Consider the following 17,656-nt stretch of genomic DNA (forward strand, 5'->3'; position numbering starts at 1 on the left):
AGCTGAACCTACTACGTGGTGGCAGTAGTTGTCTTAACTCGTGGAGTTATATTGCAACCGCGTATCTGACCCAAAAGAAATCAGAGGTGTTACACGGGCAGCGCTTCTAGGGCGAAGAGTGAACGTTTCCCTTTCCGTGTGTCTGCACGCACCGTAAGTCTTCATAATACGTATTCAGGCAAAACGCCAAGAGGTATCTGTTGTTGCTTATTACTCTGCTTTCATTGTTGTTGTTGCCGTTGTTAATTTATCTACATACCTTTTTTGCCTATATCTCCGTGTTTATCTTTCTTTCAATGTGTAGTGGAAAAGTTTTTAGTTTTTTTTTTAATATAATTATAGTATATCTTCCTCGTCGTCGAAAGATTTCCACGGCTTCATATAACCAACAAAAGTGGCGGTATTACGTGGACCTCTAAACTCTGTGACTTTTCTAACAAAATAACGACCGTAATCTTGGGTTTGAGAATTCAATATGGTCCTTCCTTATCATTTTACTTGATACGTGTTTCAAAGTATATTTCAAACAGTGAAAACTGTGTTGATACATTTAAAGGGAATTTACGAGCTTTTGAAATTGTCCAACAATTTTATACTATTTCGATGAATCAGGCGATGACAGCCTCATCACCATTGCTATTACTCCGAATTATTCTTTCTGACCGTTGCCATGAGATACACCAATTGTAGTCTGAATATTTTCGATGTAAAAGTAGAAAAGTTCATAAATTCGTTCGATATGAACATCTATTGTTTTTCTTGTTGAGTAACCCAAGACATTTAACCAGAAGTGTACATTTTGTATAACATCTTCAGAGCCTGCTGTACAGCAAAATAGAAAAGCTAATTCGAAAATGCGTCCACCATTGACAGGATTGTTATAACGTTTGCCGTTTGCATTTACTGGACATAAATGTCGATGTGTAGATTGTAGCAATATTGCATCAAAATAATCTTTCATTGCGTCCATATGCAGTTCGTTCATACATAGAAAATTGGTTCACTTACTAACGCCATTCTAAGCCTGCTGGTTACACTAATTCTTCTTTTATTTAGAACAAATTGGTTCTTTTTTTTTGAATCAAATCCGTAAGTGGTTTTGCTAACTGTCCATATCCTTGAACGAATCTTCGGACATGGCTCGTAGGTTCTAAGAATGATTGCATATTTTAGACATTTTTAGGCACTAGAAACTAACCAATTGCTCGAACCTTTACTTGTCATTATTTATTAACGCTGGCCCCTGTATCCACTATCAGTTCAAGTATTTCTAAGCAACATTCTGGTATTTCAGCATAAATGACAATACCATGAATATAAAGTCCCATTGTATTATGGTTAATATCTTTAAAAGATGGTTGACGAATCTAGCACAACTTACTAGCGAATTACAAAATCCAAACGGTTCTTACTTGAAACTAAAGATTATCCCAGAACAATCTCTACTCTTAATCTTTTCCTTAAATTACTCTACTTTAGCGTGCCAACGCATTTGTTAAAGATCATAAGAAATTTTTCGTGAAAATAAACGAGCAACATTCTGATTGGTATAACAATTCCACAAGTGTTCCCCAGGAATCGATTCTACGACCAGGGACTTAATAGAGGACAACTTAAGCAAGAACAGAAATTCATTGGAATTAATGAATAATAGTTTCTTGGTATTACTAACGTATGAATATTATCATATCCCGCTTACCTGACCTACCTTACCTTAAGAACCTATCGGTTGTGCGACTAAAATCGTTATTTATTTTATGTAAACATTTTTATTTTTATACTTTACCTGACGGTTCGTACAAGATATATTAAATTTGTGCGAACGTATTTAACACACAGAAGGACTTGAGCGAGACCCCCGTTTTATTATCCTCAGGATCATTTTGTGAATTGATTCAAGCCCTTCTGTCCGCCTAGCGTTAGGCCATGCATATTTTGTTGAACCTAGATGTCGAAATTTTCGTAATATATTGATGAAATGTTGTAAACTGATAGGTTTGGGCTCAAGGAGGCATATTGTTGATAGTGGTGCGTACCGGACCGCTTCTGCTTTTTTAATGTGCTTTTCAAGATTCCGCTGCAAAAATCCCTTAGCAACAGTATTTCGGCATTCTACTAAAATGGGTTGAAATATTTGGATCACATGGGGTAATTTTTTGAACACATTACTGGATAACCTTTCAATTTTTCTTGATCTATTATAATAATATGACATAAAAATGAATCTTGCCGGACATGGATCATTCCCTTTTTTGGATTCCAACCCACAAAAGGATTTTAATGAAGAGAATTTCATTCAGATATTTCATTACGAAAATTGGTCCTTAGTAAATTTCCCGTAGGGAATTTGAATATAGGTTTACGTTTTAAACCCTACCACATATAGGGGATTTCATGAAAGCAAGCCTTTTTACGGCGACAAAGTGTCATTTGTGTCTTTTACAGCAGAAAGCACGTGAAAATTATAAAATGGTTGAGATGCAGATTTCCCATTCACGCTGCCACGGCGTATGCCTTTCAACAAGTCGTCAAAATGGCACTTTCAGTGAGTTTACGAGGTAGCCGTTGTATCTTTCCCATCGCACTTCTAGGAATAGTGGATTTGTCAATTGCTAAACTGTTCGAAAATTCTTTGAGAGTGTGAGTTACGTCTAATAAATGGGGCCATTCATTCAGCTCTTATTTTATGTGGGAAAAGGTCAAAATCATCGAATTTAATCATTATGTACACGTATTTCCAATTTTTTTATATCGTTTTTGCGTACAGAAGTCGCTGGCCAAAATAAACGCAGTCATTTAATATTTAGAGATTTGATTTCTTATTCAATCTTTATCTTCCCTTTGTAGCACAATGCCAGTAAATCCTCACTCTCTGTCTATATAAAGCACTTTAATGCTTTTAGAGCCATGCTTAAGTGCCGCTTTGAGACGTTTGGAGGCTGTATGAGAAGGTCGCACATGCCATTGCTGAGCTAGTTAGTGCGGAAGATATAAGGGGTTTCAAGCTTCGATCCTACGGACACACCGCAGTCGGTCACAACTAAAAGAAGTACACGTGCTGCTTCCTTATAAAAACAAACGGACGGACGAAACCTACGTCCCATGATTTCTAATGGGAGGCTCCGAAGTTGGATCCAACGAGCCCCAAGCTACCTTCCTCTCAACAGAAAACAAAATTTTTATATGATGTTTATATTTTTATATTCATAAATTCTTTTGTTTTATTACATAAAATTTGTTGCATTCTAACAAAATTTTCTTATTCTAATAGTAAATTTAATGAAACTATTATATTAGATACTAAATTTGTTCTGATGAAAAAATTTTAAAATTGATTTTTGGTACCCGAATTCGTACAGACTGGGAAGAATTAACAAACAAAAAGTTACAAATTTTGGAACATGCAGTCAAAACATCGTCGGTATCAAATCCTAACAGTATGTTTTCATTTTATTTATATAGACATGGTTCATTAGTACAAGGTATTGAAGCGTTTGTTTTTCATTGAAAATACCATCAGACGGTTTTATTCCTACATTTTTTTATGCTTTCTGCTGTTAGAGCCAGCGTCATTTGAAAGCTCGAATATATTACAATAGTAGAGAAAGTTTTAACGTTAATGATATTTTTGACCACACACTTTTGTAACAAGACGAACTTTAAATCACCCATTTGGAACCGATAATCTTTGGGTTATGGGGTAGATCCTTAACCGTCCTGTTACTATTTATTTCCAAAGCTTTATATTCCTGTTCAATGGCATTTCTCAAAAAAACTGTATATTTAGATTTAAAAGGTTTTTTATTGCTTGTGGTATCTCAACTTTTTTATCTTTAAAAACCTTCATTATACTCAATGTTGCACCGCTTCAAACTGAGGGGGGTCTTCCTCGCTCTCTTTGAGATGGTTCGTAGTGAACATTTGTTGCTAAATTATTATCGATCTCAGAACTGCATTTATTAAAACTAGGTTCTTAATTATTCTCATCATTTATATCGTCGACCTGGTCATATGATACTTCATTTGTCCCACGAGTTTCTTTGTTTGATTCGTCTTGAAAATATTTATTATATTCTGGAATAAAGCCTAAATCGTTCAAGCTATATCCTCCTCTTCATCTCGTTTTTCAATGACTTTTCCTGTTAATATAAGCACCTTATTTAAATTCATTTCATTTGATGAAATAAATGGCTGTGAAAATATTTTGCTTGCGATGCACGTTTTACATTTGATACCTTAACTATGAAACTATCAGTTTATTTGCTAGATCGCTCAATGACTCGTATTGCATTTTGAAATGACAAACAAAAATTTTTAAGAATATGCTTTAAAAATACGGACAGATTAGAGTTTGTTTTTGGTCGTACATTCACTCATTGTAGTTTCGATAACTGCAAAATTTTCTTTAAATTCAACTTTGATATTCTTCTGTGTTGCATGTTCTACCGAACTAAAGTCGACATTCATTTACGTACGATAAATTTTTTATTATTATATGGCCATACTCAGTATTGAACGACATGCCTCCTTTCCTTTTTGCTTCAACAGATTAATCACACGCCAGTAAAACTTTTTTTACAAGGAAAAACACTTCTAAGCACCTACCTAAAACCTGCGTAGCACCGTTGTCAACGCGCCACGTGTCACGTTAATCGATCGAAAACGTTTCATTTTTGTTGCTTTTGTTTAGATTTTTCGTTGTTTTTTTGTATGGCGTTTTAGCAATATGGTGTCGTTAACTACAGTTATAACATTTAATTTTTTTATTGTATCATTGACGTATTTATCATGGGCTTCGTTATCAACAGTATCAATATCAATGGTTTTAGATTAACTGTTAAATAAATCTTTTATTGGCAGGTTGCAAATAGTTGTTAAGTCGTATTTTCACATTCCGTTTTTTGAAAAAAATTTCCAATCCAAATTTGGAAACTATATTGAAATTCAACAAAAAAACATTCATTACTAATGCCCAGGTGTTTCATTTTATCTGTCACTTCCACAAACTCGTTAAAATACTGCCTCATGATCGTGCAATCACTCAAGCGCAATGCGAAAAGCTTTGGCCGTCTTTTCGGATGTGGCCACTCGGCTTATACATATTTTCCAATTTTGTCTAAGCGTCTTTTTTGTACTATCGGAATCTTTTACGTGATTGAATTGTGATGATTGTTAAAGCTCAACAAGTTTCTCCTATCTTCTCCTTCAATGTTGTCGACACGACCGACTACAAGACACAATATGTGTCAAATTACTGTCATTTAATTCTAATCGCGTGCAAGCAGTTCATGTTTATTGTTTATGAAACAATTTAATCATTGCTTTTCACGATTTAATGAATAAAAAAAAATCCTAAATGCATAATTACGCGTTTGAGCGTTGATTTAGAGTCTTTAGAGAAAAAAAATGGTAGACAAGAAAACTGTATATGCAAAGAGTAAAAGGTACATACGTACCGTTAATAATACATTGTTGTGAAACATTTCAAAAAATAAATATTCATGCATCAGTTTGCACGTCCAACCATAGGATTAAGCAAATTTGTAATATTCTGAAATAAATCTGTAAAAGTAAACTGCGTTACAAAAACATCTACAGTAACATTAAAGTAAACTATATTAAAAATGAAAGTTTTCGATGATTGCACCTTGCGCTTGGTTCGTTGCTGGTTTTGGATTATTATTACGTGGCTTATTTCGCTTTGCGGCTTTACAGATATTATCTCTCCGGTTTCTAGTAAAAGTGTTGTTGCTACTCGTTGTATAATGTTACTATTGAAGTGTCTCAAATTATTGTTTGTGTTTTTATGTCTATTATTGCTATTTTTATATTGAGTGTTATATATATTTTGTTATTAGTTATGAGGCCTTCTATTCTAATTTTGATTGTTGTTTGCGTATATATCACCTTGCATGTGCTAGATTTAGTTGTATTTTTTATACGTGGAATTTTTTTTCCGGGTTACGCCGGACCTTACTGCTTTACTGCAGTTTTATGCTTACCATCCTTTGATAAATTTTAGCCAAGGGTTCAAGCATTTTACAGAAGCATACCACTTTACATTTGCCATTAAAAGGTGTGAAACTCATATTGTACATTATGTAAATAAAACAAATATAATTATTGTAGTTATTAAGATTTGCGTAATTTTGGTAATGACAGAAATCATCTTTATTTCTGTGTTTTGGCAATCGTCTACATTGATTAGTACGTCTTTACCATGCTTTCCTCCCACCATGCTTATATTGTTATTTTAATTGGCAGGTTTTTTGATATACATTGTGGTTGGCTTGTCCTTGAACAGTTCGTAGTAATAATGGTAGACCTTTGCTCTTTTTGCTATTTTATTTTCGTTTGCCATTTCTTTTATAGCATTTTTTGACTTGTATGTTGGTGATTAGTTTTTGTTCTCCAATGATAAAGTTCTAAGGTCAAAAACTGCTGTGGAAACGTATGAAGGATAAGCTGGGGAAAGAAACTAGAGCAAGAGCGACGGTGAAAGCCGGTGGAGAAGAGAGTTGGTTAGGTGAAGGCAGACGCGAGAGGGCTAGGCTGATCATTCGACGAAAGAACAGGAAGTAGAAATCAATAAGCTAGTCCGCAGTCATCTTTCGTAGTGATCGAATTAATACCTAACAACGCTGCCGTGGAGGAAAGCGGCAGAAGAAATGTATTTTCTTGCAGTAGGTTTAGTACATAGACGCCACTCACGACGAGTCATTCAATTAATTGGAAGGGACTTTCTTTAATGGACAAGAAGCCACAGTTTGGGTTTTGTTTAAAAAATTTATTTAATTAAAAAAGAAAAAAAGGGGAACATGTTTAAAATCTGATCGATATGTACAAAAGTAAAAAATTAAATTGACAACAAATTCGTAGATACATGTAAATATATATATATAAATGTATATATATATATATATATATATATATATATATTATATATATATATATATTTTTTAGAGTAGATTTATATATACATATGGTGGGAGATATTTATAATGCATTCCAACACACCCTCTCAACCTGTGTATTTTAGATTAGTAACGGAATTTTTAAATTAACTTCGATCAATTCGTTTGGCGAACATGTCAGCCAATTTGTCCGCAGTTGGTGTAAGATCAAGTTGAATATTTCCAGAAGATATATCTCTCAAGAATTGATGTCAAATATCGACATGTTCAGTTCGTTTGCTTGCATATTACACGCTACACTAATACCTCCTTTGATATCCTCATATATCGTAATTGGTTCTCCATTCAAATCTCCTCATATATCTTTTTATCACATTGCTTCTACCGTGGCAAAACTTAAAGCCATGTATTCTGCTTCACTGGACGGCAATTCCACAGTTTGTTTTTTTTTAGAGCGCAGCCGCTTTGAAGACGTTGTAGAATTTTGTTTCAACCTTCCCCGGTATCCCATTGAATAACATTTACCTGGTCTTGATTCCAGCATGATATACATGAAGCTTCCATGCATTTCTCTAAATGGCTACTCAGTTTTATTTCTTTCAATTTAATTGTTTTTGACTGAATACCTTGTTTCACTGTTGTCTTCAGCGCATTGCACTCTGACATTGCAAATTTACTGTGTAATTTCTCCATGCTTTTTTGATAAGAATAGGCAATCATCCGATACTTTCAATTTTATTCCAAGGAAGAACTTCCATATTCTGCAATCCGACAAACCAAATTTTTCGTTGATTGTTTGGTTCAATTTTTGAATTGTACATGTATGTAAAGCAATATTTATGAATATTGTATTGAAATTAATATTTAAACATCTTCGCGTTTTAAACCAATAGAGCGAATTTACGCACATTTCAGGTTTAGCTTCCTCTCCTACTTGAATTTTCATATATATACGTTTTTCCATGTAGAAACGCGGTTTTCACATCAAATTAAAGAAAAATGTATTGCCAGTCCTATAGTTAATAGTAATGCCAGTCCTATAGTTAATAATTTTCCAATAGGTGAGTAATTATCACAATAGTTAATGAAAGGTTTTTACTGGAAATCTTTTTCTTCACGAAAAAAGACAATTTTGATTTACTTACTTTTTTAAGTGTATGTATAAGTGGCCAGACGTTATTTTCCTTCATAGAATTCAGGTACTTCTTAACGGCTTTAACTCGGCTGATTTGGGGCTGTCTGCAAGGCGTTTAAAAAAGCGCGGGTCCCAAGGTGTGTGTTGGATACCATAACGAGCTACTTGTCGAACCGTACGTTGGTGTATGTAAGCGACAACGGCACAGAACCGTATAAAATATTAGCAGGGGTCCCACAAGGGTGAGTTCGTGGCCCTCTTTTGTGGAACGTCATGTATGACGACGTCCTGAAGTTGCAGCTGCCCACCAGCACAACAAGTATTTGATTCGCCGATGTCGTTGCGATAGTGGTGGTCGCAAAGCATATTGCCGACATAGAAGCGAAAGCTACCGACGCAATCATGCGCATCAAAGGGTAGCTAAATAAGGTGGGCCTAGAGCTGGCTGAACACAAAATGGAAGTTGTGCTTATGAGGAGCCGGAAGAAGCGGGCGTGCGAGATAGGAACCGGGGACCACATCATGCAGTAAGTTCCCGCTCTTAAATATGTGGGAGTCATAATTGACCACCCCCTCAACTTCAGACGTCACATTGATTACGTGGCGAAAAAAACGGGAGGGATCCAAACGGCACTGGGAAGGATTATACCAAACGTAGGAGGGCTGAAAGCAGCTAGGAGGAAGGTCAATCACGGTGGTGACCTCGCTCATTATGTATGCGAGTCCAGTATGGGTAAGTGCACTAGCTAAGGCGGCACTCCAAAAATTGGCGGCGATATATCGCCTTAGCGCATTGAGACAGATTTCGGCATTCCGGACCGTGTCGGAGGAAGCAGCGCTAGTGCTAGCTGGCACTTCACCAGTCGACATTCTGGCCGATGAGATGAGCCGTAACTACGAACAGCGTCGCGGCAACGAGCTCTGGGAAATAACGACCAAAGGAAGATGCACGTTCATTCTTATCCCTAGTATTAGACGATGGGTTGAAAGACGCGAAGTAAATTATTACATAACCCTGCTTCTGCTTGGCCATGGCTGTTTTCGGAAGTATTTACACAGATTCAGGCACGACAGCTCGCCTAACTGTCCGATATGCGCAGATACGGAGGAAGACGCAGAGTACGTAATGTTCTACTGCTGCAGATTTGAGAACGGGAGGTCTCAAGTGCCAAGTAACGAGATCACGGACGTAATGATCGGCAGTGCAGGAGCCTGGAACGCCATAAACGCGTTTGGTAGTTACGACGTCTGAAGAGACAATGGGTGGAGATCAGGGGGAGTGAAAACCAATAGCGGATTCCACAGGGGTCCCACCATTGGAAGCGTGCTAAGGACAACCAGTCTCCTAGAAGTAATACCTAATGTTGTTCCAGCGGGGAAGAGTGGTAGATGAAATGTGTGTGGTGGGTAGTTTATGGTACGTAGAAGTCGTATTTGCTGGTACCAAGAAGATTTTTACCTGAAGATTTTCTATCTCCTGCTCGCAGAACAAAAAATTAAAAAAAACACCCACACACAAACACACGCACACTCACAGTGTAGGTGGGCCCTGATGGTATCCTAAATTGCGCTATTAAGCAAGCCATGCTGGCAAGGTCTGTTTGCGAGCACATTCCACGTTTGTTTGAAAGAACAAATTTTCCCAGATAAGTGGATATAACAAACGCTGGTGTTTCTGCTAAAGCCAAATAAGCCGTCGCAAGTTGCAAATACATACCACCCTATTTGTCTATTGGATACCATAGGCAAGGTGTACGAAAAGATCATTCGAAATTGCTTAGAAGCATCACTGGAGAGATTTAAAAGGCTGTCGGACTTCCGATTCGTCTTCAGAAACAAAAAAAGCCCAATGGATGCAGTAAAGATGGTCATGAATACCGCAGCAGAAGCGATTAAAGGTACACGTTGGATGGAAGGCAACAAAAAGTAATGCTTAGTAATAGCATTAGATATTAAAAATGCATTGAACTCAGCAAACCGGTATTGCGTCATAGCTGCCCTACAGGAAAAAAGAGTCCCACCGTATCTGACAAATATAGTGGCTAGTTATTTTATTGGCAGAAAACTGTGATATGTTACAGATAAAGGGTGCAGGGAGAGGCTGATCACTGGAGGGGTAATTCAGGGATCCGGCCTAGGCCCTACAGTGTGGAATGTAATGTACGACGATAATTTGAGACTACCTCTCCCAGAGGGAGCATCCATCGTGGGTTTTGCTGACGACATAGCGATAACTATCGTGGCGAAAACTCTGGAGGGAATTACCTCTGCAGCGAATAAAACCACCGAAATGATCAACAGGTGGCTGCGGGTGGCGGATTTATAGCTGGCGGAGCAGAAAACAGACGCGGTATTAATCTCTTTGAGGAAGAAGATTGAGAAAGTGACTATCCAAGTGGGAGATACGAGGATAGAGACTCAAAAAGCCATAAAATACTTAGGAGTGAAGATAGACTGCAGACTTTCGTTTAAACGGCATCCGCAGTACACGGACGCAAAAGCAGCGAAGGTAGCAAAGTCGTTGGCGCGCTTACTGCTAAACTTGCGTGGCCCAAGGCAAGACCGTACAAAGCTGACCGCAGATGTGGTAACTGCGACAATAGCGTACGGCTCTTCTGAGTGGAAAAGGGCCTCCGCTATCCCGTCCTTCACGAGAGACAAACAAACAGCATACAGGCTATGCGCTCTAACATAGTGAGGTTGACTTTTATTTGACACAAGAAATTAGCGGCCATGCTTGCTTTAGGTCATATTTGAATAGGTTTAAAATAGAGCAGGGCGCAGTTTTTGTAAGTGCATCGAAGACGCTGAACATGTTTTCTTCGTCTGTCCGAAATACCATAACAAACGACAGAGGCTACAGGCGGAAATTTGTGTGTTACCTCTCCCCGAGAATCTTGTGACAAATATGCTCCACGACCTGAAAATATGGAAGGCGGTAGGAATGCTCGCCGAAACATTATTCGAAAACACAGACACGAACAGCGTCAACGTAGGCTTTTAAGTAGTGCATAAACGGATACTCTCCCTGTGATGGTATGCCTAAACAGTCGTGCCACAGGGTAGGGAATAGGAGGGGTGGGTTTTAGCGGGTTAAAGTCTCGCACTGTCCTGAAGGACAACTGTTGATGATTTTCTATCTCACAACAACAAACAAAAAAAAAAAGCACACTCACATCATTAACTACACATGTCCAGCGATCCTTCATAAGCCTTACGTTTCCTCTTTATCCTACTCTTCACTTTACGAAAAATAAAAAAATTTAAAAAAAATATTCTTCATACTTACTAAACACTTCATATCAAAATCTATTTTACAAGAAACAACGAATTGTTCCTTCGAAAAACGAACGGTTGAATATCATCACATGCGTATCTTTTCAATTACACACCCTCACATTACGGTCATAAAAAATTTCCATCGATAAATTTTTCTTTATTATACACATCTTAATGAACAAACGAAAAGGGATTCCTTCAAGGATATACATTGTTTCTGATTTCGATAAAAAACTAAGAAACACGATCGTGAATGGAAATATCTAGAGAAATTACCAGGGAGAAAAAAATTAAGTGCACTCTGGGTGGTGCGACTATTTAACAATATTGCATTTCAGAAAACTCAAACGTCTTATGATTCTTGCTCATTTTTATTTTTATTATCTGTGTGTCCATTCGTATAAATACCCCGCTGACAATGGAAAAAGAACTAGGATTATGGCGCATTATAAACGATAAAAAAGTTCAAAAGGTATTTCATTTATTACCTTATTACCATTCTTTCCAAGTCTTAAGAAAGGATCGAGCGAATCGCATTGGTGGTGGTGTTTTAATTGCCATATTTGCGTCAGTGCAGTCTAATTCAATAGAATTTCCCACTTCTCTTGACGTTGAATTTATCCCCATTCGTGCGATAATGTCTGATAAACAGCTATTTGTAACCTGCTCCTATATTCCCCCAAATTCTGATATCTCCATTTACAAGAAACACGCTGGCCTCATTTGTGAAGTGGCCAAGCGGTCTAGACTTAACGATTTTGTCGTTGGATTGGATGACTTGAACTTGCCTCAAGTCACTTGGTGTAACCCTGATAATTCTGGCTGTTTGATTCCTACTTCAACATCTCATAGGGCTGTTGTGTTCTTTAGTAAAGACTTTAGTGTTTGATCATAATTTGGTTCAATATAATCGTATCCCTATGTGTAATGGTAGACTGCTTGATCTCTGCTTTGCCAACTTTCCTGAGATTAACGTAAATCGTTGCCCACCTTTTAGTTTACCTGAGGACCCTTATCATCCATCAATGTGCATTTCCTTTCAACATATTAATGATGGTTCGTTGAACTGCCTTAATGTGCCAAATCAAACTTTTTTAAATAAATGTTATGATTTCCATAAAATCAATATTGTATTGCTAAAACATCGTCTTTCACATATGAGGCTTGACTTCTCAACCGGAAATATTGAAAGCTTATTGTCATCGTTCTGTAATACATTAAATATTACAAGAATAGAAAAAACACGCTATTCAAAAAATATTCGAAAAGTGGCTCTGCGCTCGACTGTTTCGCTTACTCGGTGGCGAGGCATAGATTTAACTCCCTCAACCACCATTATTATTGCAGATACCTTTAGTTCATTAAATCCTCTCTGTTTGCTAATCCTAAATACTTTTTTAAATTTGTTAACTCTAAAAGAAAAATTTCCACATATCCGTCTCATGTTTCTTTTAATGGCTCTGATTCCTCGGATGATTTTAAAATCTCAAATCTGTTTGCTGAGTATTTCCGACGGAACTTTTCGATTGCTAATTTCAATTTATCAGCAAACTACCCATATCCTCTAACGAACTCTGTCTCAATTCCTTACTTGGTTATTTCGGAAGATGACGTTTTTAAAGGGTTAAGTTGTCTAAAATATTGTCGTGCGCCTGGACCTGATGGAATTCCATCATGTGTACTTAAATCTTGCGCGGTCGAGTTTTGTAGTGTGATCTCAAAGATTTTTAACCTGTCCTTGAATTTAGGTGTTTTACCTTCGTGTTGGAAGAATAGTTTCCTTATTCCTATCCACAAGAGTGGAAGGAGACAATTTGTTGAGAACTACAGAGGCATAGCCAAGTTGAGTGTCTTGCCCAAGTTGTTCGAACGAATTGTGACTCAGCATTTGGCCTTTGCATTAATTCGTATATTTCTCCGCACCAGCACGGCTTTCGAAAAGGGCGATCTACAATCACTAACTTGTTAGAGTTTACTTGCCACGTTTTCAAGGCTTTTTCTAGTGGTTCTCGCACAGATGTGATATACACTGATTTAAGCAGTCAGTTGATCAATTGGTGAGTCCTGACTACTGGGTGCGGCCCTTCGGGGAGTACTCGTGGTGGTTGTGGTTGGCAGTTCCAAGCCAAAGTGGAACAATCGAGTGCAGCTAGGCCCTCGCCACTCACCAGAGTGGGGTTTATTGTTCCATACACAATAAACTGATCTGGACTCTGGTGCTGTTTAGGCCCCTACTCTGTGGGGATTGTCTAACTCGCCAGGGGGCGTAGTACGCTTAAAAAGTGGTTTGGGCCACCGTGGGGTTAAGCCTTACAGGCAGGAACCCACGTTAAACTCTTGCCACAAATTCTGATTTAAGCAAAGCGTTTAATATGGTTAACCGTAACTTACTTATCTTTAAACTCCAAGCCTCTGGCTTCTCTTTCTATTTAGTGAAATGGATAAGCTCTTATCTGCACAACAGATCCTTCAGGGTTTTGTTCAACTTTATCACCTCGGATGAATTCCCCGTTATGTCTGGCGTACCTCAAGGAAGTCACTTAGGTCCCATTTTATTTAGTTTGTACGTTAACGATCTTCCATCGGTGGTTAATTCTAGCCAGATCTTAATGTATGCGGATGATGTGAAACTGTTTTCCTCTTTCTCTGTTGAATGGCAATCACATCAGCTTCAAGGTGACTTGGATAATTTTGTTGCATGGTCCTCTGTGAATCTTCTGAAACTAAATCTGAGTAAATGTAAGGAGCTTTCTTTCTCAAGAAGAAAGTCATTCGTTACTCAGTATTTCATTGATTCGCACAAGTTGGAAGACGTCGATTCGATCACAGATTTAGGCGTTCTATTTGACCATAGGTTACGTTTCAACTTGCATATTGAGGTCTCGATAAGCAAATCTAGGTCCGTGCTTGGTTTTATAAAAAGGTGGTCCAAAGAGCTTGATGATCCCTACATTACGAAAAGGTTGTACATGTGTTTGATTAGACCCATACTCGAGTATGCCTCTGTTGTGTGGTCTCTTTCATATAGGTGCTATGTAGATTTAATTAAAGCAATTCTTACTGTTTGACCTTAGAAATTTGGCTTGGGATCCGATTGCCTTCCTATGAAAATGGGTGTCTTCTGCTGTCCCTACCGTCTCTTGAGAAACGTAGGTTTGTTCTTGGCGTTTCCTTTGTAATCAAAGTAATAAATGGTGCTATTGACTTGTCTTTATTACTTGGTGAAATAAGCTTTAATGTCCCTTACCGCTTCTCTAGGCACTTTATCTGTAAATAAAATTAGTAGCTCTTTAAACCGCTCAGAGTAGTTTGGAAGCACCGAAATGACGTCTATCACTTATTCTCGTTATCGGACCTTTTAAAGTCCGTTAAAGCAACATTGCTTAATACGCGCGATTTACCTATGTCGTACTTAAACTAGCTTTTATCCTTAAAAGTCGTTACGCTTCCAAATCGAATTGTTGTTAAGTATTATCGGTTGCCAGTCTTATGAATGTTTGCGATGGCTTAGGGGTTCATTTGCAATTTGGTCCTGTACCGGTTGTAAGTGTGGCTCTATGCTGGTTGTGTACATGCTTTTTTTCTTTTTTTTTTTCTTCTTATTTGTTTTATTGTACTTATACTAAGTTTTATTATTAATTTAATATAAGTTTTGCTTTAAGTGCCAATTGAACTCGACTGTTATTTGTTTAGTTGAGTCTTATGTATAAGTAGAACTAAAATAAATAAATAAATATATAAATAAATACATACATAGTCAATGATGGGAACAATAAAGAAAAAGAAGTGAAAAAAGTTAAAGGGATAAAAAATATGAAACCGACAAATTAAAATACAGTGATTATAAACACTGTATTATAAACAAAAAATCCTTTTATGGTAAACAGAAAATAATAAGATTCAGATCTCACAGATTGTATACAGAGATTTGCAAAAAAAGTAGAGTTAGATTATATAGATGATAAGCGATGTGTTTTAGATGACAGAATAAGTATTCAAAAATAAGTAATCAAAATATATATTTAAATAACGATGTGTAAATACTATGTAGATATAAATAAATGTAAAATAATTATAGATTAAATAAGAGAAATATGTAAAGGATATGTAATTAATATGCATGCAAGAATAAATGTAAAACAAAAATCAATACGCAATGCAATTTCTTGGGTTTCCATTTTGTTTAGATGTTAATAATAACAATAATAATAATAATAGCAAACATTTTCCGTTGGTCTTATACATACTTATCGAAGTAATTGGGTTTTATAAACCCATGAATTATGAATTTGATCAAACCCTAGCCACTTCAGAAAAAATTTGTTTCCCTTCTTCTTCAAAATCTTTTGCACTAAATAGGTATTTTTGTCACGACCTTTTTGTGTTTCGTATTCATAAAGTCATCCTAATAATTTATTTTCCTTATAGTCCTTTACAATGTAAGTAACAGGAGTCGTAATTTTTATCTTACTCATCTGAAATATTTCGGTTGTCCAGTTCAGTTCATATATTTTACAAACTACTCCCACTGTTTCATCAAATCTTTAAAGTCTTTATTAAAAAATTCCTTTCCCTGATCAGTTTGAACATTTCTTGAAGATGTATTTCTTCTTTCCAATACCTGTTTCACAGCTTTAACTATATCTGAAGAACTTTTAGATTTTACTGGTTGCACGAAAGCATATTTAGAAAATACATTAACTCCAACCAACAGGTATTTATAGCCATTATTTAGCCTATGAAATGAAATTAACTCATCTAAATCTATTTTCCATGTATCATTAATTCGTTTTTGAATGAATCGCCTTCGAACAAAACTTATTCTGACTGGTTTTTGAATCTCAATAACAACTTGAATTTTACTCATTTTTATACATATATTTTATTATAATTCTCAAATGTAGCTTATGAATTTTAATATCCTGCCTAGTCTTGTTTGACATTTTCCCAGAAAATTCAAAATAAAAATATAAAATTCAATATATAAATCAATCTTAATATCAGGGTCGATAGATATGGACATATCAGCCAATTGAACATCAGTCTTATTTAATTCCATGCACTTTGGTAAAAAACGATTGTAATAAAAGAACGACATTTGCTTTTGTAAGATAGTTTTCCAACAGGGGAATGTTGATAAAAAGATTCAAACGCGAGTTATTCATCGCCACGTTTCAGTATCAAGTTTTATTCTATATCCTTATTGGTTAATAATCAAAAGACAATGTCCATCTCGCTTATATTTAAAATTACACACAATTTTGTCTGGAGTTGGATGATCTAGAATTCTCTTAGGTTCTATAAAGTCTATTTGACCCAATCTTTGTAGTATGTATGCATTGTATGCCATTAAATGAATGCATTTGTCAGGGTTGAAACCAATAAAATTTCATCTTTCAGCCATAAACCACATTGAATTTAGTTTTTAAACTGATGAAAAGTTCCAAACCAAATATTAATTGATGGTCTTGATTTCTTTTTGGTAAACGCGGTATGACGATATGTGACCCATTTATTGAGACGACAGAACTGGTATTGAAAGCGAAGTGAGTTCTTTTAAAATATAAACACTAACGTCCGCGAACAAAGTTCAGGGCGTATCAGTCTGCTTTTGCCACGAGTGTCATAATAACGGCATGCCGTTATATGCATCGCATAATTTTTCTGTTTTTTGCAAAATAGTGGCTTGCCGTTAGGTACGCAAAAGAGACGAAAGAAAGAAAAATGATGCGAAGAAATTCGGTGGTAGGTTTTTCGTTTTGATCGTTTTAGAGGAGTCCTGGATTAACTACCCAAGCGAACGGTTGCAATAAAAATAAGCATTTAAAAAGAAATATATAGATATGTGTATATACATGTGCATTCTTAAAACAAAGAACTAATTGATTTAAAATTATTCACAAAAGAAAAGAACTCAAAGGAAAAAAGAGATACTTTCACGATTTAAACCATTTTAAAATTAACACAAACATTGTGGACATTACTGCTCAAAATTTATAGTCGATCACTATTACGACTTTTATAGCACAGTTTTCGTCATAATTAATAAATTATAACAACAAATGTAGAATATCTTCTTTGTATAAAAAAAAACTTGGAGTTGTTTTTTTACCTTCGTAAAGAAAGTATTAATAAATAAAAAAAATGGGTAGATTGTATTTTATGAGAGACAGTCCTATTGGTACATTTTTGTTATTCAAAATTTGAAGGAAATGGTTTGTTTTAAATAAGTGGATTTTTATTAGAAAGGCAAATCAAACAATTAAGTGAAAATTCAATTAAACAAAATACCAAACTGTCTAAGTACAAAAATTTAGAAACTCGGTAA

At 36.1% G+C, this 17,656-nt stretch overlaps 1 protein-coding gene across 11 annotated transcripts in view; it reads right to left on the reverse strand.

The window, feature by feature from the left end:
• The window catches only part of LOC119643792, a 296,314-nt gene that overhangs the window by 178,398 nt on the left and 100,260 nt on the right, over positions 1–17,656 (reverse strand). For 5 of the 11 annotated variants that reach the window (XM_038043277.1, XM_038043272.1, XM_038043273.1 and 2 more), the window contains one exon: positions 8,060–10,075. The exons of 5 other annotated variants lie outside the window; for them this stretch is intronic. In XM_038043277.1, the coding sequence (XP_037899205.1) occupies positions 8,060–8,104 (45 nt within the window). In that variant the 5' untranslated portion in view covers positions 8,105–10,075. The remainder of the gene's footprint in view (positions 1–8,059; positions 10,076–17,656) is intronic. One more of the 11 variants, XM_038043274.1, reaches the window with a different exon arrangement.

This window comes from Glossina fuscipes, unplaced genomic scaffold, assembly GCF_014805625.2.
Source record: "Glossina fuscipes isolate IAEA_lab_2018 unplaced genomic scaffold, Yale_Gfus_2 61646, whole genome shotgun sequence".
Taxonomy (NCBI): Eukaryota; Metazoa; Arthropoda; class Insecta; order Diptera; family Glossinidae; genus Glossina; species Glossina fuscipes.